We start from the raw sequence: 26,554 nt of genomic DNA, 5'->3' as shown, positions 1-26,554 counted from the left end.
CCAGATGTGATCTCTGTTCTTTACATGTTGTACTTGAAGGGTTTATATATTTGATAAGTGGATTATATTTTGGTAAGATGTTCATCATGGTGTTTCGTTATACATGTGCATGTATATTTCACCTATTTAAATATTCTTTTGTTGTAGGAGAAATTAAAACTTACACAATAACACTATTTTTATTAAAGATTATTTTTGACCTACTTTAATATTTGATCTTTTGGCCACCATTACAGTAAGTACACTAAGTATTCTAAATACTTATATGAATCATGTTAAAGAGATTATAAAAACACCGATTATTATATTGAACGAATTTACGTTTGCGATTTGTAGCCTTAGAAAAGTGACCTCAAATTTCAAAATGGCGGTTTGATTTCAAAACAAGATGTAGCGAGCGTTTATTGAAACAAAATGGCGCCTCTTCTCGTTATATTTCTGTTTCTGGACATTGTCAGTGGGGATCCAGTCGGATGTACGTATGATTCATCAACAATCCTCTTCTCCTGCAACGCCAGGAGCTGGAGTTTACCACTGGTGTTCTCCGATTTTACGACCGCGCAGCCACAAAGACTCATGCTGAAAGATGTTGACGGAGAAATTTCAAATAGTGCCCCTAATGGACCGGCTTTTTCAGGATTCAGCTCCATCAACACAGCTACCTTTGATCCTGATTATGCACCTGCATTGTACATCATGTGTTATTTTGGAGGTCAACTGATTCTAGATAAGGCCGCCTTCACTGATTTTGGTTATGTCGAAGAAGTAAAGATTATTAACTGTGACATTTTATCCCTGCCAGTTGAAGTCTTTGCACACTTCGGTGATGTTAATCTATTTCATATATTAGGGGGATCAATTTCCAATATGGTGGCCGACAGTTTCAAAGGACTAGATGTTAAAAGAATGACGACAGTCCCGAACCCAGTTGGAGAGTTTGCCATTATTAATTCCGAACTGACATCAGGCGCCCTTGCATTCGGAGCGTTGTTTAATATGGCAAACACCGAAAGAGTCTTAATAGAAAATGCACACCTGTCCACGGTAACATCAGACATGCTTTATGCTCTTGGCAAGCTGAACTATGTCTCCCTCAGCTACAACACTTTTACCAGTATTCCGAACAACGTCTTCGCTAACGTTTTGGCTCTTTCCAACGTAGATATGTACGGGATAAAATGGGATTGTTCTTGTACCAATTTATGGTTTCTTGAATACTTGGACGAAAACAATATCACAATGAATGGCGATATTGTTTGTGAAACCCCGGTTAATTACCAACGTAAGTTCGCGTATATATTATATAGTTAGATCATTTTAAAATGTAATAGGTTTAACTTTTTAAAATAACAACCAAAGGAAAATTTAATGTACGCATGCTACGTATTTTGCGAGTAATGACCTACAAAATCAAATTGAAACGCATCAAAAACAAGCAACCGTTCTTAGCATCTATTTATTTCATATCGCTCAGTATTGTGATTATAAAGGAATAAGATTATAACATTATATTAGAAAAAAACTAGAAACCAATAACCATCAAAACCTGCCAAACCACAATCATAAAAAAAACTGAAAAAAAAACAACAACAACAAAAAAAAACACTTTATGGTCAAATGTATATTGAAATTGTAGATAAAAGAGCCACTAAATATAACACTGATTCCTGCATTACAGTCGATGTCTGTGGCAGCATTACGGGTAAGTTTGTGAAATTTAATCTAAAATATATCAAGAAACTTTCAAACAAATAGACGTAAAGTACAACAATTAAGCACAAGACGTGTAAATGAATTGAATACCCTTTTCTACTAAAATGTATTTATTTTTAGCTTTCTATTGTGTTTCTTACAGTTTCCATCATTTATTTTCTGTCATCGCCTGCTTTGAAATCTTCTTTTGCAGACACAAGGGGTTTGATTTAATCCCACAGTATCGTTGGTCCAATATTTGTTTCTTTGACATGATTACCGCTTTGTTTATATATTAATTCAATTTTCAGGAATTGCCATTGGTAGTCGGTGTATGAGTATTTTTGAGCTAGTAAATTATATCCTACTCCTGATAACACTAGTCATCTCTTGTGTCGCCCTTGGCCTTATCATCCATACCAAACGACAGGTCAGTGACACAATCGAACCCAACAAACCAGCGCCACCTGCTGGAGGGAAGAAGGAAGATAACCAGGACGAAAACGAAATGAATCAGGCACCGGAACTTCCGGAGAAGGCCAGCATCAGTAACATTGATGCTGTAGAAACTCATGCCTAATTTGTAAAGGGGGTTAAAAGTATTATTTATTGAATAAATTTGTTTTTGTTTGGTCACTTTAAGTTAGATGATATTCAAATATACCTTAAGCAACATTAATATTTCATTTGGCTGTTATATATTCGTGATAAAAATATATAGACTATGCATGAAATTGGCACTTTGTAAACGTTTTTCCGACGCAGTATAGTTTCGCTTTTTACCCTTTGACTTTAGGGACGCTGTTCTATGGAAACGCAAGTCACCTAATCGTAATTCTGTTTTCCGATTGGCCAAATACTGATAACTTAGTGGCATTCGAAAAAACTGCATAGAAAATTTGAAAGTACGTGCCATGTGTTATTTCCTGAATGAAATGTAGAAAATTATAAGTAAAAAGAACTGCGTCGACTCTCTTTTTTAAAGATAGTACTTGCTATTCTTGGTTTCGGTTTTATTTTGGTGGGTGATGAATGCATGTTTTCTAAAAAAAATACAGATAGTTATGTATACCGAAAGGCCTATCGTGATATATAACATACATAGAAAAAAAATTAGTTTTTGTGGGGTTTTCAACACCATTAGTCACCTCTACCATAGGACGTGCCTAAAATTTATGTGTACTGGTACTTAATATATAAATACCTATGATTCAAAAACAAAATTAATGTGAATCAGCATTTAAATCATTCAAAACACATCACTGACATACCATTTTGTTGAAAAATAATCCTGCGCATCTACAAAATGGACATGTGACTAGTCGGACCAAACAGACCGACCGTTTCAAGATTAGTTATAATAGTTTTTGAAGTTGTACTGGTATAATGAAATTTGTGTATCTTCCGGAGAGTACCAAATAGCAATTGTCTCATATTAGTGCTCAATTACAACTCGAAATTCTCACTTTTAATTCACTTTTAATTATCCTTGCATTAAAGTTGAAGGGTGGGGGAGGGGGGCCAAGATATAATCTTTAGGGATAAGGTTAACAGTGATCGAAATGCTATTCGATCTCCTGAACAGGTATATTGTGTTGCTTTGATGTTTTTTTACGGCTTTAGCTCTAAATTTCTTGCACGAGTGTCACGTACGGATATTCTGTTAGTGGTTGTAGCTATTAGTTATACTAAATTTGGTAGAGGAGTCCAGACTTCGGGATTCTCGGCCTTCGAAGTGCTAGGACAGAATTAAGGTATGCCATTCTAACGGCAGAGCTATTGTGCTGACGCTCTTAGACTTGCTTACAACCAGGCCATGGACGCCAACAGAGAGGTCTAAGGTATTACCACTATTTCAAAAACTTTTCTTCTCAGTACAGAGCCCCCTTTATATAAACAAGAGGCTCCCAGGAGCCTGAATCGCTCGCCTGGTTAACTTTTGGCTTTCAACGGCAATGAATTTAACAAGGACTTGTCCAACAATTTTTACTCAATAAAACTTTGGTATGGCTTATCATAAGGATCATTTCTTCAATTGAAAGTTTTCTTCTATCTATCATAGTATTCAAGATATTGGATGAAAACTAAAAAAACCGTCATTTTTCAGCTTTCTAGGGCAACAACTCTTAGAAGATGTCGTCTGACAATTTTGATCCCTGAAGACTTTTCTAAGCCTTATAATAACTTAAGGATCGTTTCAGCAATCTAAAGAATTTGGCAAAGCCTAACAATTTTGGAGATATATGCAAAAAAAAAAACCAACTGTCTAACTCCTATGTTTATTTTTTGTAACAGCGGCCATTTTTTTTCTCGGAATAAAAATCCCTACATCAGTTCTATGCAGGATACCCCAAGGAACATTCATACAAAGTTTGGTTTCAATTAGTCGAGTAGTTCAAGAGTAGAAGATTTTTGTAAGAAATAACATTACAAATAGCAAAAAAAAACAACGTCGAGAAAGGGCAATAACTTGAAAAGTTGATCACAGATAGATCTTAACATGCCGAACACTTTAACTTGTTTCATAATTTTGGCTAAACCTAACGGTTTTGGGGATTTTTGCGAAAGACTACTGTCTGACCCCTATGTTCTATTTTTAGTAACGGTAGCCATGTTTTTCGACGGATAAAAAATCCCCACTTTAATTGTATGCAAGATACTCCATGGAACATTCATACCCAGTTTGGATCTAATTGTCAAGTAGTGTCAGAGGAGAAAATTTCTTAAAAGAAATAACATTAAAAATAGCAACCAAAAAAAAAAAACGTCGAAAAGGGGTAATTACTCCAACATGGCTTTAAAGATTGAAACGTAAATTTGACCACAGGTAGATCTCATTATGCTGCACACTTTTAGCCCATGTCAGAATTTGGCTAAACCTTACGATGTTTGGAGATATATGCGAAAAGCTTTTTCTGACCACTATGTTCTATTATTGGTAACGGCGGCGATACCATTTTTTGGACGGATAAAAATCTAAACACAACTTTTGTGCAAGATACCATAAGGACCATCTGCGCAAAGTTTCATATACTTCGGCTCAGAAGTTTCAGAGGAGACAATTTTTGAAAAATTGTTAACGGACGACGACCCACCAAGTGATGACAATAACTTTGACGTATTTACATCCTTTTCTCTTTGAAGAAATTAGTGCTGTGTACAAGTCCTCTCCGCATTGGTATGTCTTGGACTGATTTAGCTGCCTCTGTCTACGGTCTTAATCCAAGACTATCCCCCTATCTTTCATCAGTTCTCAGTCATGTTTCTCTTGGTCTTCCTCTATTTCTCTTCCCCGCTGGTGTCCATGTCGGGTCACTTCTTGGATGTGTGTAATGTCCCTCTTCAAGACATGGCATGAAGGCTGATGATTTTCACTTTATGTAACTACCCGCCAGGTTTTGTTTGTGATATTTTGCGGCAAGCGTTTAACGTTGGAAGGAGTTTAAACAAATGTGTTTCCACCCTTTCTCATCTTCCATGTTTACAGCTGTATAAAAGGGTGGATATTACGTTAAATTTGAATAGTTTATATTTGATCTTTCTACTATTTTGGCTAGTGCCTCATACCGTACCTAGCTTGAAAAAGCACGTCTAAGCGTGCCCACATATGCCCTCCTTGTGCATCCTGTATTGCCAACTTTTGTACCGAGATCACATCATCAACTTCCTACAATGTAATTCATGATTGTTAAAAATTGATTGTTCTTGTAATTTAGACGAAACTATGTTTTTGAACATTACTTTTCGGTCCTGTTGATGTTGCATGACTCTTAAGCCTGTTGACCTTTCCTTGCATCTGATTTTTTTGTGCTTAGGAGTAAGTTAATTTTGTTGTCATTTTCCCCCTTATATCTGTATTGTCGTCTGCTGTGCTTTGTCTCCTTATCCAATCAATGGTGTGAAGGAACAGTAAGTATGACACGTCACACGCTTGCTTAACTCGTAATAATAATAATAATAATAATAATTTATGTAATGTCGTTTTGGGGTCAGCTGCAGCATGTCTTTATGTTTTCCTCGTCATTCAACAAAGACTCAAGTTTAGCCCTAAGCTGACATTTTCCTCCCGGTGGGGTTGTTGTCTCTTTGACATATTCATCATATCTGTATGCCATCAATAGCACAGCATCCATTGTTTTCATACAAGATTTTTAATCAGTTTATCTTGTATGTGATATGTGTCATGAACTTCCTTAGAGGTATCACGATGAACACTCTCGATGTTGTCAACCCCTTATGATTTTCCCCTTTTCATTTCTTTTATAGAGTACTTTCTATTTCAACTATAGTAGAAGGACTTGTGTTAGGAGCTAGTTCTACCCGTTTTTTTTTCAATTATATTAATTGTACATTCATTACTTTGCCGAAGCAGTCCTTTCATCTAGATATCATTTTGGATTGTGTTTAAAGTTCACCTTTTTGTTTATCTATTGTCTTTGGTTTTCCACTGCCAAGTATTTTGATGATACCATAAACTCCTACCATATTCCCATTTTTGCCAGATTTTATTTTGTCGTTTGCCATATCGTTTTTCCATCTCCTTTTGTCATATTTTCCCCTTTACTTCCCTATTTTGTTTTTGCTGTCTTTCTCTCTGAGTTTAGATCTTAGACGTTCTGAATTGTTTCGTCTTCTTTGTGCTTTTGTGATATTCTCTCTTCAACCCGTTTCTAGCTCTTTTGACATTTCCATCCGGAGTTTTTTTCTTTTTTTGGTGGCCAGTAATGTTCCTTGCAGACTCATTATACACAGTCTTTATTTTATTCTGCCTTTCTTTTACTTCATCCTGCTCATTGTACTGCTCATACTGTAATGCATTGTACCATACTCTAATGCATTGTACCACACTTCAATGCATTGTGCCATACACTAATGCATTGTACCATAATGTAATGCATTGTTCTATACTCTAATGCATTGTACCGTACTGTAATGCATGGTAACATACTGTAATGCATTGTACCATAAAGTAATGCATTGAATGTTTTGGGGTCAGCTGCAGTCTGCCCTGAGTTTTCCTCGCCATTTAACAAAGACCCATGTTTGGCAAAAATTGCGACTGACTTCAATTCGCAATAATTAAAACTCGCATCATGGATCTTTTAAATATTATTGATCCTGGATATTTATTTAAACGCAAACATAAAAATCGCAATTTTAGTTTAAATTATAAAAAAAAATCGCAATATCTGTATGCTTAATTATCTTTATGATTGATCATTGTTGAAGCAATTGTTAAGTTGTTGATGAAACAAAGTGATGTGTATATGTGAATCGTTGTTCATTATCTTCCTGTTTATCATTTAACCACCGCTGGATACCGCCCTCTACTGTTATTTCACTCTGACGTAAAGGTCACCTACAGTGTCATGTCAGTACTGTATGTAGAGATTTATAGAAGTTGTATTTTGATGTTATCTGCATTTTGAGTAGGTGCGTATACTTGAACTGTTGTTATATCGATGAATCTAAACCAAAATTCTGCAGTGATTATTCTATTGCGTATTGGTACACATTTATACAAAGTCTTAGTTGCTTGCCTAGAGCAACTCCTTTGCTGTGGTGGTTATCTTGCCTTCCAGTATATATTATAATGATTGTCCCTTTTGACTGTGTTTTGATCTTTCCTGATCCCTCCATCGACATTCACTTATTATAAGTATATCTAGACTGTATCTTATCATTTCAGAAACGCCATGTGCTGTTTTCCTATTACATATTGTACAGGATAATATATTTCTTTCCTTCGATAATTTCATTTCTCTGGTAAAGGTATCATCTGTCTGGAATTCGAAATCTGTCTGAATTTTCTCTTGTGCACTTTGACTCTTTTATCATTAAGACAGCAGTAGTCTAACTGTGCGAAAGGCTATAATTGGTAAGAAAGAATGACGCACTTTCGCTTCATTTTCGTAGCAAACTTCTATCCAGTCAATCACGAAGACAGCAACACACACACTGTAGGCATCACAGTCATTTGGTAGACTGTAAGTAAGTAAAGAAACAAACAAAAACTTCGCTGACTTGAAAAGAATTGTGTTGAAGATTTGTGGAACATTTTTACATACTGGATTGTACAACTGATCTCATAGCTTTTGAACAGCTGGAGCATAGTAGCGTAGTGGTTTAGAGTTTACACGAAGGAGGTTATTGGGTCTGCGGTGGAGATTGGAGATGATTCAATTTTAATTACCGAAATACAATAAATATAGACACTCAAATGGGTATGGGTGGATTTAGATCCCATCAATCTGCAAAACAGTTCAAGTTCTATTTTCTGTTAGAATCAAGCGGTGGGTGAATCGCGGTGGAAACAAAATCACACTAGTCCTCTCATCAAAACTTTTTTTTCAAAATGTGATCTGAAATGCGGAAATGGTTATCATTTTATAAGTGTCAGTAATTCGAGGTATAAATTATAGGAAATACAGTCCAATTTCATCATCAAATGGAGATAACACATTTTACCCCTTTCATTCTATTGTAACTTTGAACTCAGTTTTCTGCGACCTCTGTCACCTTTTAGAGTGCTAGTCCATATAAAATGCAGACACTGCCTATGGTAGAAATCATTCATTGTGAACAAAACCCATCGAACAAACGGTGCTTTCTCGTTGTACATATGTTATAGTTTTAAGTAATGATAGTCCTTTCTGCAATTAGTTCGGACTTTTTTTTATAGAAAACCGTACCTTCATCTCCAACAAAAATCGGCCACTTAAAACAAAACCACTAACGATAACTCTTGAAAAGGGACAATTTAATACACAATCTATATACTTATCTCGAAAGAGCAACAACCAATTGACAAACAAAGACTGGTTATGTGGCCTGTAACTGTTTCTTAGTTTTAAAGTGAATTTCAGTCGCAGATCCAGAATTTTAGGTAAGGGGGCCCCAAAAACAATTTCGTGACAGGATCACCGGTGAAGATCACGAAGTGAGTGTTTTTCGTGATTTAACACACATACAATTTTTTTAACAATTTTTTTTTCTAAGAGGGGGCCCCAGATCCGCCACTGAATCCTGTGAGTTTTTGACATGCTTTAATTACCTCGTGTCTGACAAAAACTATGTGCCTACATCGTCAAAGTCGTGTGTTTTTACTGATTAAGAGTCTTTTTTTCAATTGTGCATGATTTTTGCAGAATCCAACACTTAGTTATCAAAGGGGGTACGGCCTGTTTATATCAAATTCGGCTTTGAATATAAGTTTGGTCAAATCAGTAGGGATTGCGAATGATATCAAGTAAAATGTGTGATTGCTTACTTTGGTAGCAAACATCTATTCATGACGTAGAAATCTTACTGCAGAATGGATTCAAAATGTGTAAGGTTTTTTTTTCAGTTCGGTGAATAACACTGTTAATTATTTCGTTACATTATTCTTTGCAGGATATTGTGAACACATGCGTCGACAACTTTAATATTCCAAATATTAAAGCGTATTATATCATAACTTTGACAAAATATCTAGTTTGTTGAAGCATGTAACGGATATGTCCGTATAAAAAACACACGCAAATTTATTTTGACGAGTGAAGATTGTAACATCTTGTAAACCTTTTTTGCCGAAGTTAAATCTTTTTAGTAGGCAAGCCAACTTTTTCATCACATTACATGGCCGGAAACTGGCATAAACGAATAATTACTTAAAATGTTGATTTTTAACTATCAATATTGGTACAATCTGATTTTTGAATCATAGTGGTCATGGAAGTCTTATTCCAATGTTGAAAATGATTTTTACAAAAATTATACTATTGTGCACTTCTATAGTAAATATTCTTGTATGATTTGCTTACAATCAAAACAATGAATGCAAAGAACCCGTTGATCGGTGACGTTACGATTTTTTGCGGGAATATTTTTTTCATCAACAAAAGTAATGTCCCAGTTGCTGAAGTAATTCGAAAACCGTCATATTAAGTATTTATAAACATTTTTAAAGACTAAAGAAAGACAACCCCTGCAAAAATATATGTAATTAACATATTACCGCGTTTTATTTTTCTTACTTACGATTAGCCTTAAATGGTGTAATTGTTAAACATAGCTATGTATTAAGCTAATAATATAAATTTTACGGTGTGTTAATCTTATTTAAAGCTTTTAATCTTTGTATGCAAGAATTTGAACTCAGTAATTTATACATGTACATAGTACATTGTACCTTTATCTGGTTCGATGCAATGAACACTTAAAACAGCAGAGAAAATGGAACGATTTTTGTTTGAGTAGATGGTTGTTATTCCGTTTTCAGACCAAAAATTATGAGGGTCCTCCAATGTCTGGTGTGCATTCTTGTAATAGTAGGCCATGATGGTGCGCCGACTGGATGCTCCTACGATTCTACAGAAGTGTTGTACACGTGCAGTGCGAGGTCTTGGGCACTCCCGCTGGCGTACTCACAATTTAACAACGGCGAGCCACAGCGAATATTGCTCAAAGATGTAACCGGTACCATCGGATCTGGTACATTTTCCGGCTTCACAAGCATCAATACGGGATCGTTTGACTCCCGATACGTTCCGAGTCTACATATCACGTGCTTCGCTCATAGTGACGTCATTTTAAGTAGTGCAGCCTTCACAGATTTTAGTTTTATAGATGAAGTGAAAATAACCGACTGTGGTATCTTGTCACTTCCGGCAAACGTATTCTCGGGTTTTGCTGACGTAAACCTTTTCCATATTATCGGTGGTTCGATAACAAACATGCAAGCGGATGCATTCAATGGACTTAATGTAAAGAAGATGAATCAATACGCAAGTCCGTTAGGAGAATTCGGCATAATAAACTCTCAGCTCTCGGGATCGACAATGGCCGCAGGAGCGTTGTTTAGTATGGCAGAAATGGAAAGTTTGCGACTTGAAAGTGCTCACATGCTAGTAACACAAGTCGATATGTTTTCTGCTTTGAAAAAAGTGAAACGAATCACTCTCAACCATAACTCATTTACTAAAATCCAAGAGAATGTCTTTAGCGGTTTGGATGCGCTTTCTCACGTGGAATTCCACGGAATAAGTTGGTATTGCACGTGCGGCTATCTCTGGTTCATAGATTATGCAGAATCGAACAATATAACACTGAGTGGTGATCTTGTGTGTACTGACCCAGCAGATGTACTCAGTAAGTTAACATACAGATATGATCTACTAAAAATGTATATATACTCCCTTTCCGACGGATGAGATACACCAGAGGGGGTAATTGTAACATTCTAGGCCGTTCGTCTGTCCGTCAACACTTATTTTATGAAAGCTTTCTCTGAAACTATTTGTCATAACTATTTGCTATTTTAACATTTTAACATTAGATTTAAGATTGTGTGCGTTTTATCTTGGGAATTGATTAGGCACAGGCAACTTCCCGTCTGACAACTAAATTTTTATAATATACGAAAGAGTGAATGCGAGGATCACCGGTGGCCATTGGCTCACAAAATTCAACTTTAACCAACCAAAATCCTTGCCCTGTAGATTGACATACAATTAAGTACATTTTTGTAACAGGTATTCATTAAGTAGGCTTAAAATTTATCCTTATTGTACAGCAGTAGTTGATTGTATCTTACAACTAAATGTCTTGGTTTTGGAATGATCGGCGTCTACACTTGATACCAATGCGATTTTACTGACGTCAATTTCGGACGCGTCAGTTCTTTTCCGAGAATCATTCTATTGCTTCCATGCAAATTGAGTATAACATTATACGGTCGCTTCCCCTGATTTTCCATTGAAATTAGTAAGCAAAATAGTATTTTGTACTAAATGTTTAAATGAAATTGAAGGTTTTTTTCTGAGTAGATTATGCTCTGATAATATTATAGTTGATAAATAGATTATATAAAAGCATACTGTGTATTTTGGCTGTTTCAGATAAACCACTGGCTAAATACTACCAAGAAACATGCGTGGAGTACAATGTTTGTGACGGACAAATTGGTAAGTTTTCCAACTGTGAAGTTAACGACAACACATACATAATTGAATGTGTGTGAAGAAAGGTATGTAGCTTTCCGATATAAGTGAACACATTACAAGTTTCTCAACGACACTGGCACAGACGACACAAAGGACGACTCTTAGACTAATTAAATGCAAGTTTTCGTGTTAGCGCGAGGCTATATATAAGAACAAACGCATTTAACCATAGTAACAAGGTCCGCAGTCTCCTTCAATTAATATCTGATGGTCATGATTAAAACAAAACAAGCACACAGTGTTTTTTTTACCATTTTGGTAACTCGACCTTTTTGCTAATAAGCATAATTATAGGATTTGTATCTGGAGTAGTGTTCGCGAAATAGACCCTTTTGTGGTAAGTTGGTGAGCATGCTTAATATACACTTCCGCGAAATGGGGCTTGGGTAGAACACACAAAGTGTATATTGAGCATGCTCTACACGAGTTCATCGACCTCCCAACGGTTAGCACAAAAGGGTCTATTCAATAGAAAATCATTGATACCCCGCGACCAAGAGTTCCTGGGTTCTTTATCGATTGACATTGACGAGACGAGAATTGCATTGAACATCTTGCTTTAAAGTTTAAATTGCCTTTCTCTTTCAGCATCGGTATAAATAATAATTACGTTTTCAACTCATAAAACAAACTTTCTTCTTTCAGGTTTTGCTGTAGGTGGCAGTTGTATGACCTTGACCTTATTAATGACCTATGGCCTCACCCTAATTGTTTTGATAGTTTCCTGCGTTGCTTTCGCCATGGTTATTCATCACTTCAGGAAGGCACGAGCAGCGGGATTATTCCGCTCACCGGAAGCAGAAAAGGGAAATATTGGCACATGGAAGAAATTATCAGACGATGATGCAAATAAACCAAACATTCGAAGCAAGACGGGTGATCCAAATCAAAGAAAAATGACCAGGTCTGCCAGGCGAATGAGTGAAAACCAAATGAATCGGGCAAGCAAAACTGCACCTACTGCAACGGAAAGACGAGTTTCACAGAAAAATATATTGAGGTCACCTCGATCTGACCCTTCAATACATGCATTCGATTTTTAAAATATTTTAGTATATGTATGTTTAAGTAGCATGCCTGCTTCTAAAACATGTTTAAGGAGGTAGACTTAGGGTAAGGGACACAACTCTTAAAACTCATTGGAACGTTTGTATTTAGCATTTTACAAACCTCTTTCAAAACTTTTAACTTCTATACTCACAACTGTCAAAGAGGGTCTGCAGTCCTACCACAACACTTGTTACTCCCGTAGTGGTATCAATTCAATGTGGATCCTGAAAAATTCGAAAGATCTTTTGGAGACAACCAGTTCAAGACTATTATCTGAATATAATAGCATTAAAACCTATGATTTTTCAACACTATATACTTCTATTCCCCATACTCAGTTAAAATCCCGACTTAAAAACATTATACATCGTTGTTTTTCCAAAAAAAAGATGGTACACCTAGATACAAATATATAGTTCTTGGTAGAGATTCCTCATACTTTGTAAGAAATAATTCCCAATCATCTTCCAAATATACAGAGGAAGATGTTTACAAAATGCTGGAATTTTTAATCGACAACATATTTGTCCAGTGTGGTGGACGTGTTTTTCAACAAACGGTCGGCATTCCAATGGGAACAAATTGTGCTCCTTTACTTGCTGACCTATTCCTTCACTCTTATGAGGCTGACTTTATAGCTGATCTGATAAGAAAGAAAGAATATCGTTTGGCTAGATCCTTCAATCTCAGTTTCCGCTATATAGATGACGTATTATCTTTAAACATTCCTAATTTCGGGGATTTGATACATCGCATCTACCCAAAAAAACTTGAGATAAAGGATACTACAGACACTGTGAAGTCAGCCTCATATCTTGACTTACACTTAGAAATCGATGGTAAAGGAAAACTATTGACCAAACATTACGACAAATGTGATGACTTTTCATTCAGAATTGTCAACTTTCCTTTCATCTGTTGTAACATCCCTTTGGCACTTGCGTATGGAGTTTTCATATCAGAACTCATGCGTTATGCAAGAGCTTGCCGAAACTACATAGACTTTTTGTATCGCGCTAGAACTCTAACAAATAGGCTTCTGGAACAGGGTTATGTTGTTACAAGATTGAAGTCATCACTACAGCAGTTTTATGGTCGTCATCATGAACTCGTGGATCGTTATGGTATATCCATCAGCACCATGAAAACTGATTTATTCAACGGGTCATAGTTTTCCTTTCATTGTTTGTCTACCCCGGACTTAACATTTTATGAGCAACTCGGCGGGTGTTTCTACAAAAGCAGAGGACGCTTACCCTACTGGTGCACCTGGTCCATGCTCCCAGTTTTTAGTGGAGTCCGGGTTGCTTATTTGCTTTTGTTACTTTGTATGTATGATTTTAGTAGCTTTATGTTCTTTGTTGTGTATGTCTGTTTTCCATGTCTGGTCTTTGTCCCTGGATTACATTCTTTTGATTACCGCTATAACCTTAGTTACCCTTACATCAATCTTATGTAAGCATCTAATTAGCTTGTATTCATTTCATTGGGTTTCAAAAGAAAGCTTGAGAGGCTTTGGTGAAATTGAATACAATACAAACATCACTGATTTCATGAGTTACGTCCCTTACCCTAGGTCTACCTCCTTAAGGTGTATAACAGCTTGTTGTACGGTTTATATATGGACGTGAAAAATACATGTAGTTTTACTGTTTTTTTTTTTAGTTTGTAAAAAAGATAGCTCCTCTTTGGGGGGATCAAATTTTGTATTCATTGATACAAGACATTTTTATGGAATTTGTGATAACAAGATCAGCTGAAGAACGAAATCAAAGTACTCCAACCCATCAAAAACAAAATTATCATACCAGCAAACTAACGACATCTTGTTTCTTTTGGTCAAATTTTCATTACGTTTATAGAGACACCTTGGCGAACAAGTTGCACATGTAGGCCTCACGTCCGGTATCATGAATGCACGTGATTAAAAGAAATACCACGAAATAATGATAACATGAACGTTCAGGAGACTGTATTATTCTCTTCTTATTCCATATGTCAACATTACAATTATCCTTGAATAAAATCAAATAAAAAGAAAAGTTTAATACACAGTGCAAAGTTTTTTTTGTGGAAATTTGTCTGTACTTACTTCTATGAACAGTATATTTGATATGTTGACACTTGACAATAATATTCATGACTACAACTGCCAAATTTAATTTAGTAAATACTTTACTATATACTTATACAATTTATGTGATATTTTCTCCCTTTCAACCCGGCTAATACATATTCAGTGTCCAAGCATATCGGAAATATGGGTATGAGGCTAAGAAACGGGGGTTTCGAGAGGCTTTACCGAGCGATTTACGCGTGTTTCGCGCCGAGTAACCCATATTTCCGATATGCTAGGACACTGGTTTTGTATTGTGTTTATCCTGCAAATAAAAAAATATTGGTTGAAGTCAATTCTATGTAAAATCGCTTTTTACGTGGTTTACAAAAAGTACCCCTATTGCGCCTCTAACGACTCAGCGCGAAGTAATATCTTAATGACAGTATGGGTATGCAAACCCGTGCGGGTCTACCAATTCATTTTAATATAATACATTCGGGAGAAAATGCTTTCTGTATTTGTAACCTGAATATATGTATAAATGTAAATGACTTTAAAAGTATTTTGAAAAAGGTTTTCTTGATAATTCCACGCCGAAAAATGATTCTTATACAACACTACGGTTGTGGGGCTAAGTTATTTCTTTTTTGCGTAACTTTTCTGAAGCACTTGTTGACAATGGGCGCTAAAATGAGTTATAAATTTATGATTTATTTTGAACTTTACATGTGTGAAAACCACACATCACAATAATATAAATGAAAAAGATAACTGTTTTACACCTGGATAAAAATGTCGACAAGTCTTGTCAAACGCTTTTACTGTATCATGATGTCACGAAACGAGTCATTCAGGCATGGAATTCGGAGGTGGATGCATGTAAACATTAAGATTATTGAAATTCAATGTCGGCGACCAGTCCATGTTAAATTGCGATGCAGGCTCCGTTTCACTGTCGGAAGACATTTGTGGACGACTACCGGTCGTCAGCAGTGGAATGCGGAACGAGAAGGATGTTATACAAAATAACACAAAAAATGCAAAATACTCAGACATCATTTATTTATACACCACATAAAACCAAGTCACGACTGATTTCAATATTCAAAATTTTATTACCAATGAGGAGAAATATTCCATGCAAAAAACGTACAAAAGGTATGACTGCTTTTCTAAGCGACATCGACACGGAGGCCGCCATATTGTTTACAGTTTCCAAGGCAAAAAGTAGTTCCATGTTATTCTAAAAATAACTGCCCAATATCGATTTACAATATTGGCAGAAAATGCGTCCTTTGCAGGATAAAACGAACGTTCAGGAGGCTGAACATGCATCGCTTACTACGGGGGAATAAGCATCGCCTATTATGAGGGAACAAGTATCGACTTTTACGAGGGAACAAGCATCGCCTATTACGAGGCTGTGGCAATTAGCGTAAAGCTTATGATGGAAAGTGGTAAAATTTAAAATTTTAAACAATTTGTCTATGTAAAAGAAAGTCGGCTAATTGCCAGAAACAACATTCTGACGTATACAATACTTTATTAAGCGTCAAAAACTGATTTCCGTAGCAACAATACATATAAATAATGACAAATATCCAAACAAACAAAAATACAAAAAAAATTCTACCAGCAATTACAACTATTCCTGGAAATTTCACATGTATCAACTTTACAAATACCCTAGAACAAAATCGAATTGAAATGAAAGTTCATCTATAGATATATTTATCAGTATGTAACATAATTATAATGATAAAGGCTCAATTAAAATATTTTTACATAAATACTACATGTACAACTGTAGAGTGCGACCTTGATAGCACCCGCCTCGCACAGTACAAACCAACTATTTCTTGGCCACGCCACTTTATCCGATTGTCTTGAAAGTCACTTCCAATTTGAATGATGTCCGAGAATTTCGAAAGAACTGAAGAATTAAAATTGATACAAGATTGAAGAATGACTTTCGCTGTATTGAGCTTGAGTAATGTTATTGTCAGGACGCGGAAGTTAGAAGGACGATAACAAAGAAACGGGTGAAAATAACAAGGGTGACGACGACGATAGTACCAACAATCAACATGTGATACCAAAACAAAACAAAACAAAAACAAATAAAAAAAAAACATTAAGCTAATTAAAAGTAAATTATAATATCATGCACCGAGAAAACTTGGTGCACCAAACTGGTAAATATCTTGTTTGGAGTGTTCTGTATCAAATTCAGATCAAGAATACAATGAAGAATTAAATTTTGATTATGGTGGAGATGTTCAGGCATCATATAAGTAAATGATTTTATAAGCGAACAGAAACCCAGTTCTAAAAGCTTACCTGTTAAATATTTCATACAATTATGACAGCCAAGAGCATGCGATATCATGTGTAATGGAACACTTAACAGAGATATCATTGAGGCGAAAGAATGGTATTCCTATCCCGTTAAATATGCATCAATATGAACACAAATTACCGTATATAGCATTTATAATGAAGATATGTATGTACAATAATTATTTACATGGTCTAGAATATATGCTAAAATTCGCTACTTGCATATCCCAAAGACGACAAAATTTAAAAAGGGAAATTTCAGATTTACAGATTTCAACTCATTTTACTTAGTGAATTGTATTATTGTTTGAACTATCACGTTTTAACATGATTATGTTTGCTATTCTTGTTTTAATAGCCTTTGTTTAAGGTTTCCAGGAAGTAACTATGATGAATAATTGATATACCTATACCCCACTTCAGTTAACTAATGCTAACCTACCACTTAAGAAGTATGAGTTTTCAGGTGATGAACTTTATTTGCATAAACTACGTATGACATAGTTCAAGAGAGACATATATACAATAATGTATAACAATTATATGCATTGGTGAAAAATACAATACGTAATTAATTTAGAAGATTAACCCGGACGACTGACTTTCATATTAATCAACTGTAAAAATCTACTTAATTTTTCTAAAACTATAATATTTGTTGTGTTGAACAAATTATTAAACTTAAAAAATATTAGGATGTTTCCAACAATACTCAGGAAGTAATTGTTCTAAACAAAAAATATTTGCAAGATAAAATGTAATGGAATTCGTCACCGATGTCATTCGAGTCGTAAAGTTGACAGAGTCTCTCGTTCCTTGGAACACCCTGCCACCTTCCTGTCTCGATTGGCAAACGGTAACTAAAACATTTAAATTTTCATAGAGTAAATAACAAATTATCTGATAATAATTCAAGATATTTTTTCAAATTGAAAAGGGAAATTATACAATCATCTTTTTATTCAGTCAAATCAAAAGCATACACAACTCTTTAAAGTTAAAGAAAACATTTAGTTGTATCTAATAGTGTTGAAATAGCCACAGGATATATCATTTAATTGAAGATCTATTTGTCAATTGAACAACAATAATTAATTGGTATTTCTATAACCTTTCAGATTTCCTAACATTTTGCATATTTCTATCTTATAACTTCATTTTAGAAGCATCAAAATGCATTGCTACTGACGTTTAAAATCGCCAACATGTAGCGATCTTATCATTGTACGAGTTTTTCACTAAACATTTGCTTTTACGGTAGACTGAATAAAGAAAAATATTTTTTTCCATGGAAAATCATAGTTTTAGTTGGGTATCTGTAGCATTTGCCACCTACATGGAGTGCACATAAGTATGTCAATCATTTATCACATGTGTTACTTGAACCTAAGAGACTAACAATATTAAAGTTAGCACATACAATCACGTTTGAACAATTATATTAGAAATTTAAACAAATCACACAAATCACTGACAAAATTGAATGGTTAAAATATGGAAATCCTGAAATTTCCCCTTCCTATTATATAATTTTAAAATCATATTGTGACAAGAAAGTGGAAATTTTAGCATCTGTCCTGGAAGATATGTAACAATTCTATACGTATACATGTATAATAATCTTCGTAATAAATGCACAAGGAGTATTATTTATAGTTTATGTGTGCTATAACCGATTATTTTCGTTTATATTGAGGCCTATTGTAGCGGGGTAGGGGAAACCATTCTTTCACCTATAGGTGCTTTTTTTAAACAGACATATGTTCACACATCGATAAAATACAAATATTTGAAATGAGTCTTTGTCAAAGCAATAATGTGATAATATAATATTTCAGCCCAAACACCAACCGTGCCAAGAACAAAGTCCTAACAAATTCTACATACAAATATGAAATGATAAAAAAAATCTGATTTTTCGATTATTCGGGAGGTATTTGAATAAAACTATTTTTTTATTTTGAAGTTCAAATCTCAAGGCAACAAGTAATCTTATTCATTTGATAGCAATTTAACTCCCTAAGATTTGACAGTCCAATATATTAAATCCCTACATTTTGTGAGATCCATCCTAAATGCAGTAAATGTATATTGATTTCTATAATTTAAGAATTAAATCGTTGTTGTAATCTTATTTAACGTTCAGTAATCTTTAATATGGCTAAGCACAAATCTTTGTAAGAATCAGACAAAAAGGGTAAAATCTAAATCATGGAAAATATAAACCTACCAATCTCTCTCTCGACTGGATGTCGTCTCTTTTTGAGATGGCCATCACTGCATCACCGTTTTTGTTGGGAAAATTTGCATTAGAACATTAGAAAAGTTTTAGGTTTATGGCAATGTATCTACCCCGAAGTGTTAACTTGCAATTATTTTATTTAAATTATAACTCACTTTAACAAAAGATATGAAAAAAAACCTTAACTCCATGATTCTGATGGTAACAAAATCAAATTATACTGTCAAGGTGGAGGATTATTTCATACACTGTTTTCCCACCCACTGCCTGCTTTTTACAGATACTAATGCGCATCTCATAATCTTATAATATTATGTAGGACACTTTTGAAACCCTGTACATGAGTCTAGTCTTAAATGTGTTCTAATTTTTAAACATATTTGAATTAATAAAAGTTCATGACCAAGAAAATTAATACATGCCAGATAGTATTCCTTTTGCATGGCCCCTTCCTTTTCGATATGGCAACCCGCTTACCTGTATGTAGAGTGGAATTCAAGTTTAAAATAGTTTCAGAAATTAAAATTGATAAACACGGCTCTTAAACAGACAGTTCCATGTTATTCTTGCTGAGATGTGTCAAGAAAATCAGTACAGATGGATCTGAACTTGCTACTTTTGTGGTTATGGCTAACACCTTTTACCATTTCACTTCCGACTGGGTGTACATATGATACAGATGAGAAACTATACACTTGTGATGCGAGATTATGGTCTTTACCACTGCAGTACTCAGATTTCAACACTGGTGAACCCCAGCGGATATTACTCCAAAATGTGGCGGGAAATATAGCGACAAACACGTTTTCTGGTTTTTCTAGTATCAATACCGCGAATTTCGACTCAAGGTTTGTACCAAGTCTATATATAATGTGCTACGCAAACTCTGACGTCATTATTGATGGAGCTGCTTTTACCGACTTTTCTTACATTGATGAAGTGCAAATCGTTGATTGCAACATTTTATCTCTTCCTGCAGAGGTATTTAAATATTTCGGCGATGTTAATTCCTTCCACATCAGAGGGGGATCAATAGACAATATGAACTACGATGCATTGAGGGGACTGAACGTTCTAAGCATGAAACAGTATCCTAACCCCTTGGGAGAATTCGGTATCGTAAATTGTGAACTAACTGATGGCGCTTTGGCATTTGGTGTTCTATTTAGTATATCAGCATCCGAGAGAATCCGAATAGAGAGTGCCCACATGACGAGTACACAAGTTGACATGTTTAACGCTCTAGACAAAATGACATTTTTGTCACTGAGTCACAACCCGTTTACGCTACTAGAGGATAATATGCTGGAAGGGCCGTCATCTTTATCAACGATAGAGCTAAATGGAATACAGTGGGAATGTTCCTGTCAAAATTTATGGTTTATTGCTTTTGTCAAGGATAACAACATTACCTTGCTGGGCGATATCGTTTGCGCTACGCCAGCTTCTGCTGCAGGTGAGTATGTTATGAAACAACGAAAAAAATTATATTTGAATTTGGTGTCAATTTATATCAATAATCCTCTTAAAAAAATAACCAATAGGAATTTCAGTCGCATGGTAGGAAAACGGCTAGAACGATATTGAAACAAAAAGAAAAAAAAAAGAGAGAAAAATAAAGAAGTATAAATATTAAAACGAAGCGAAGAAAACAGAAGCTTATGTAAATTACACATGCTTGTACGCTGTAAGACCTACAATGAAAACCCGAACACAATGAAACAAAGACCGTGTAAACTGATATGATTAGCATCAACTGCAATCTGTATTATTCAACAACACAAATTCCCAGGATAATAAGACAGTTTCACCTGAATACCGAGAGGAAAAGGCGACCAAAACTAGACAATAATGAACTTCTGCAATTTGTAGTTGCCCCCTTCGTTACAATGTAAAATATTATACATGAATAATTCCGGCTCAATTGTTGACAAATCAGTCTGTATCTTAGTTCTAAGAAGTCGCAACTCTTTTATGTTCAATCGTTCAATATACAATATGAAGAAGGCATCGTTTTTGTTATAGGTCAAAGGTTAGAAACATATCACCAGGCAAATTGTGTAGCCTTCAACCCTTGTCATGGTAAAAGTGGTAAGTAAGTTCTTCATAATTCTTCTCGTGTTGAAATGTGCTTAAAAACACTGATTATACATTTCCAATGCTTCCTACCAGAAGACCAGTTCTATATCAATCACTGAGAGTACACACACACATCAAAACGATTTAATTTCTAACACTGACGTCTTGATTTGAAAAATTACCTTACAACAACAAGAGTTGCTGAATGTAAGTGTAGAGATTTTTTGGGGCCAGATGCAGTCTGTCCAATTGTATGAGGGTTTCGTCGTCGTTCATTGGAGACCAATGGGTGGCCTTGGGCTACCTTTTTCATCCTGGTGGGGTTGTTATCTCTTTGACATACACCATACCTATTCTCCTTATATTAGTATAATTATAAAACCAGTTTGGTCCAATCCTTTTTAAACTGAGACTGGGGGTTTCGTTAAATTTGGAAAGGTTTTCGGTTTTCCCTTTTTTCATATAGCATTGAAACTGATACAAATGGGCTTCAGAGTACTGTAAACGTATTAATTTTCGCGGTTGCTGATTTCTCGGATTCTGTCAAGTGAGTATATTCGCGGGTATCAAATTTCGCGGTTTCTCAAAGTGATTACGGTTATAAAGTGTTCATAGTTGATTTCGTAGGTATTACTTTTAGCGTTTTTATGTCCACCGCGAAAATAGTGAAAATTAGCACACTTCAAAAATTAATACCTTTACAGTCTATCTTGTTTAGATAGGTATATCAGGCAAATTCAGGGATCGGGTCAGACAGGTTCATGGTAGCATACAATCAAAACGGCTAGATTTCAAATTCAGGGATCGGGTCAGACAGGTTCATGGTGACATACAATCAAATCCGCTAGATTTCAAATTCAGGAATCGGGTCAGACAAGTTCATTGTATCATACAATCGAAACGGCTAGATTTCAAATTCAGGGATCGGGTCAGACAGGTTCATGGTAACATACAATCAAACGGCGAGATTTTAAATTCAGGGATCGGACAAGACAGGTTCATGGTAACATACAATCAAAACGGCTAGATTTCAAATTCAGGGATCGGGTCAAACAGGTTCATGGTAACATACAATCAAACGGCGAGATTTTAAATTCAGGGATCGGGCCAGACAGGTTCATGGTAACATACAATCAAAACGGCTAGATTTCAAATTCAGGGATCGGGTCAAACAGGTTCATTGTAACATACAATCATTTCAAATTCAGGGATCGGGTCAGACAGATTTATGGTAATATACAATTAGAACGGTTAGATTTATCATGATATTGATCAGTATTAGCATTTTTGTTTTATTTTTTAACAGGAGTAGTGAGCGGGGGTCGCTGTATGTCAACAACAGAGATATTTATATATAGTATTACACCGTTCGTGATAGGGATTGCTACTTTTACTTTCGTTTTGGTCGTCATCGACTACCGGAAGCTAAAAATTGCACAGGTACAACCAGAAAGTGATCCCGAGAAGAAAGGTGAGAGGAAGAAAAGGAAGTCGAGAAGGAGAAAAGGAGACGATGATGTTGACGACGGCGAACCGAAACCTAACGGTCGTAAACTCAGTGGGTCTGCATGGAAAAATGTCGCAGGACCCAAGTCCGAAAGATCATTTATCGACGACGAAGAATTGGATGTTGTAGACAATAGGCGTAACAGCAGATATAAGGCTGCAGTGAACAAAGTTATTAATGTTCGACGGTTTATGACACCGGCTGAAGCGATGAATTTCTAACTAAAGGATACATTGCATATATAGAAGAGAATTATATGTAATATGTGCTTAAATTATATAATCAGCTGATTTGACTGACTACTGACTTAATCGACGTCAGTCACTTAACCTGCGATTTTCGCAAAATAAGTATTAAAGTTATAGTTTTTTTTTCTTGTCAATCGTTATGTGTTTCTTTTCTTTTTTTTTAGATACGATGTACTTTAGTGTTTACAATTATTGTGTTTAAATTAATCGAATTTTATAATTCCTTACGAGAATTCCAATATTATTCCGCCATCTTTTTTTCAAACCCAATACACGGATGACAGTTATCTTTGCATGATTTGATTTGATTTATAATAGTCAAAATTTTTGATAAGTTGGTTCTCTTTGAGTAAACCAAGTTATTTAGTATATATAACATGGTGACGTCATTTACATCAATCCGCAATTCGCGGTTAAAAAAAATCCCAGTTCTGATGACTGTTCAGTACGGTAGAAGAATGCAGCCATGCAAAAAATATTTCTTATGTCATTTCCTCAAAATAATATGTCGTTCCCACAATATAGTATGTAGTTCCCTTATGGAAGTTATATCGTTCCCTCAAATAATATGTCATTCCCACAAGGAAGTTATATTATCGTTCCAACAGGATAATATGTCATTTCCCTCAAGATAATATATCGCTCCCACAAAGTAGTTATAGAGTTACGTATTATCTTGAGGGAACGACATAATATATTAAGGGAATTACAGATCATCTTGAGGAAACGACATATCATCTTTTGGGAATGATATATCATCTTAAGGGAACGATGTATATATAGCTTAGCTGGCCGAGTGGTCTAGGGCGCTGGACTTCGTGCAGGCAGTGTTGCCATAGATGTCACAGCGGTACGAGTTCGAGTCCCGCGGAGGGAACGACCAAACATTTGCATCGCAAATTTGACAGTTCTAAAATCGTTTCAGACCTATCTATACGTTTATATATCTTCCCTGTATCAATTTGATCCGATGGAACAGTGTAGTGAATAGAGTCGTCACATTCTGAGACGTATATAAAACAAGATGGAACTAGTTCCCTCTCTTGTGGGAACAGTATAAAGTTTTGAGGAAACAAGACAACATTCTAGTGCGAATGATATAATATCTCGAGGGATCAAGATTAATTATTTCTTATTTTGAACAGGTTATCAGAACTGCTGTGTTCACTGATTTAATCGAGGTGCATGTGGCTGGTACTTACAATAAATAAATTGTGATATTGTTCAAGATATAGAATATTTTATGTATAAGTGTTTAATTTGAATAATGGGAGGTTTATTTGTATGTCTTCCCACAATCACTGGGTGTTAAGGGTGTAAGAAATCGAGGAACCCCTTTATAGCTCCCCTGGGCTTAAATGGGAGATCGCTGTATTGCATGATTTGTAAATAAACTGCATATGAATCAAACAAAAAAAAATTGCAGCAAACCAGATTAACTTGTAATTAACCTGTGCAAAAATATATATTTTAATTTTACTTTAACAAACAAATGAAGGCCAATATTTCCATGAGTTGTAAAATAAACATATGTTGGTTTTTAGTCAAAATCACTGACGGTCGCCTTGATTACATGTACATTCACGACCGATTTATCAATTTTAAAAATGATTTGATGTCACAAGATTTGAACAATTTATGATAAAGAAAAATGTATGCATGCGCATTTGTTATACTCTAATAGTTCAATTAATGCAGTAATGCAGCAGATAGCAGTAAACTTCGGTAGGCATAATATCACTAGTCAACAAGAAACGATACGATGTTGAATATGTCAATATCAATATATATATATATATCTTCAGTTGACACCTTCTTTATATGTTTATGTCTGTTAACAAGACTATAAAGGAACAAGCTCCGTGCAGCGGCGGTCGTTCATTTCCTCTCTTACTAACCGGTGCAGACAGGTTTTTCGAAATTTTTCGGATATTATTAAATTCAGATGGAATCATTCATTTTTTTTCAACTTTGCAAGATTCTTGCATTTTATGAGAGGGCTGGCTGGAGTGTATAGATTGAATTTCGAACGTCAGAGGCTGTCTTGGCGCTTGATAAAGTACCTGTTAATCCATGTTGTTAAAAACTCGGAGATTCCACGAATCTGATAAAAAAAAACACAGGCAGGTATTTTCAGAAAGAATCCAATGAAGAAACGATGCTGCAAAAAACTTTTTAAAAAATTATAGGTGGCGCTTGTACGCTTCCGTATTATCCAAGGAAATCATATTAGGTACATACTTTTTTTTAAACTTGAAATAGTTGATTTTGTTCAAAGTTTAACTAAAAAAATCGAGTTTCATTGAAAAGTTTCGAAATTTTCAAGTATAAACTAAAAAAAACTAAACTTCTTTCGAGTTTTAAATGTTTCGACAAAAATTATACGTAAAACTATGACCCTTCTATTCTTTCCTATAATTCAAAATTAATAAATACACGGTGAAAGACTGTTATTTATATATTCACATATCACAAAAATATCTTGGTTGACAGAAAAAAAAGATTTTCCCGTTTCATTTAACCATAAAGTAGATCGAATATAAACCTCATTACAGAACTAAAATTTTGGTAAAATTAACACCTTTCAGGTGGCGCTTCCGGCCCTAAAACGTATATCTTATTTGAACGATTAACATCAAATAGTAGTATTGGTCTAATTCAGAAACTTTCTGACTTATTTGTTTTAAATTTGGTGTGGTGATAAAAATCAAAAATAAGAATTATCAGAATTTTACCATTACCATAGAAGCTTAATGATCACCCATTTTTTTTGTTTTGTTTTGTTTTTGGTTTTTTTTAAACAGTCTTTCAAACAAAATCCAATAGATTTAGCAACTTACTGCCCTTAATATATTTATTCGAAAAGTATACGATTGTCAATTCATTGTCTATCCTTTGAACCCAGTTTTCAAAAATACAGATATTCGGCCCCTAATTGCAATACGTAAAAACTAAATAATTATTAAGTATTGTAATATATCCCACGTCTTGTCCGTTCAATACTCTACGTTACTACTTCAATTCCAGTCTTAAACTACTGGAATGGAAGTGACCGATTATGATCAATAATTCTTAATATGTCCTGGTAGCTTTCAGTAACTGCGAACGTTCCTTAATTGGATATCTCATTTTTATATAAGTAGTATTAATGGGATAATTAATTGGAAGGAGTGAATAACCAAAATATGATCACGAGTGCCGAAGAACGCCTAGATTTAATGAGTGTGCGGAACCTTTTCCGCGCACGAGTTAAATCTTGCTGCGTTCGTGGCATGAGTGATCATAATTTGGTTATACACGATAACCAATTCCTTATCCTATTTACATGTATTATATAGAGTTCCTTCATAA

General features: G+C 35.1%; 3 protein-coding genes across 3 annotated transcripts; all 3 read left to right on the top strand.

Moving 5' to 3' along the window:
* The first annotated feature begins 414 nt into the window (after positions 1–414).
* On the top strand, positions 415–2,272 carry LOC148601576 (uncharacterized). Its single transcript, XM_088554414.1, has 3 exons — positions 415–1,282; positions 1,637–1,702; positions 2,004–2,272. The coding sequence occupies exons 1-3, from the start codon at positions 415–417 to the stop codon at positions 2,270–2,272; spliced, it is 1,203 nt and encodes a 400-aa protein (XP_088410540.1).
* A 7,693-nt stretch (positions 2,273–9,965) lies between these two features.
* On the top strand, positions 9,966–12,792 carry LOC148601575 (uncharacterized). Its single transcript, XM_088554413.1, has 3 exons — positions 9,966–10,824; positions 11,574–11,639; positions 12,324–12,792. Exons 1-3 carry the CDS (start codon positions 9,966–9,968, stop codon positions 12,719–12,721), a joined length of 1,323 nt encoding a protein of 440 aa, XP_088410539.1. The 3' UTR covers positions 12,722–12,792.
* Positions 12,793–20,373: 7,581 nt separating this feature from the next.
* On the top strand, positions 20,374–23,341 carry LOC148601574 (uncharacterized). Its single transcript, XM_088555890.1, has 3 exons — positions 20,374–20,825; positions 21,395–21,460; positions 22,755–23,341. The coding sequence occupies exons 1-3, from the start codon at positions 20,411–20,413 to the stop codon at positions 23,174–23,176; spliced, it is 903 nt and encodes a 300-aa protein (XP_088412016.1). The 5' UTR covers positions 20,374–20,410; the 3' UTR covers positions 23,177–23,341.
* The last annotated feature ends 3,213 nt before the right edge of the window (positions 23,342–26,554 follow it).

This window comes from Perna viridis, chromosome 12 (assembly GCF_037379345.1).
Source record: "Perna viridis isolate PV_CMFRI_1.1 ecotype Kerala chromosome 12, ASM3737934v1, whole genome shotgun sequence".
NCBI classification, from domain to species: Eukaryota; Metazoa; Mollusca; class Bivalvia; order Mytilida; family Mytilidae; genus Perna; species Perna viridis.
This window is presented reverse-complemented; position numbering and strand designations above follow the sequence as displayed.

Coding starts and splice junctions, on each gene's coding strand:
- LOC148601574 (XM_088555890.1), top strand. CDS start 20,411: ATGAACTACGATGCATTGAGGGGACTGAACGTTCTAAGCATGAAACAG. Junction 20,826..21,394: donor TACGCCAGCTTCTGCTGCAG/GTGAGTATGTTA, acceptor TTTTTGTTATAG/GTCAAAGGTTAGAAACATAT. Junction 21,461..22,754: donor CCCTTGTCATGGTAAAAGTG/GTAAGTAAGTTC, acceptor ATTTTTTAACAG/GAGTAGTGAGCGGGGGTCGC.
- LOC148601576 (XM_088554414.1), top strand. CDS start 415: ATGGCGCCTCTTCTCGTTATATTTCTGTTTCTGGACATTGTCAGTGGG. Junction 1,283..1,636: donor AACCCCGGTTAATTACCAAC/GTAAGTTCGCGT, acceptor TTGAAATTGTAG/ATAAAAGAGCCACTAAATAT. Junction 1,703..2,003: donor TGTCTGTGGCAGCATTACGG/GTAAGTTTGTGA, acceptor TTCAATTTTCAG/GAATTGCCATTGGTAGTCGG.
- LOC148601575 (XM_088554413.1), top strand. CDS start 9,966: ATGAGGGTCCTCCAATGTCTGGTGTGCATTCTTGTAATAGTAGGCCAT. Junction 10,825..11,573: donor TGACCCAGCAGATGTACTCA/GTAAGTTAACAT, acceptor TGGCTGTTTCAG/ATAAACCACTGGCTAAATAC. Junction 11,640..12,323: donor TGTTTGTGACGGACAAATTG/GTAAGTTTTCCA, acceptor TTCTTCTTTCAG/GTTTTGCTGTAGGTGGCAGT.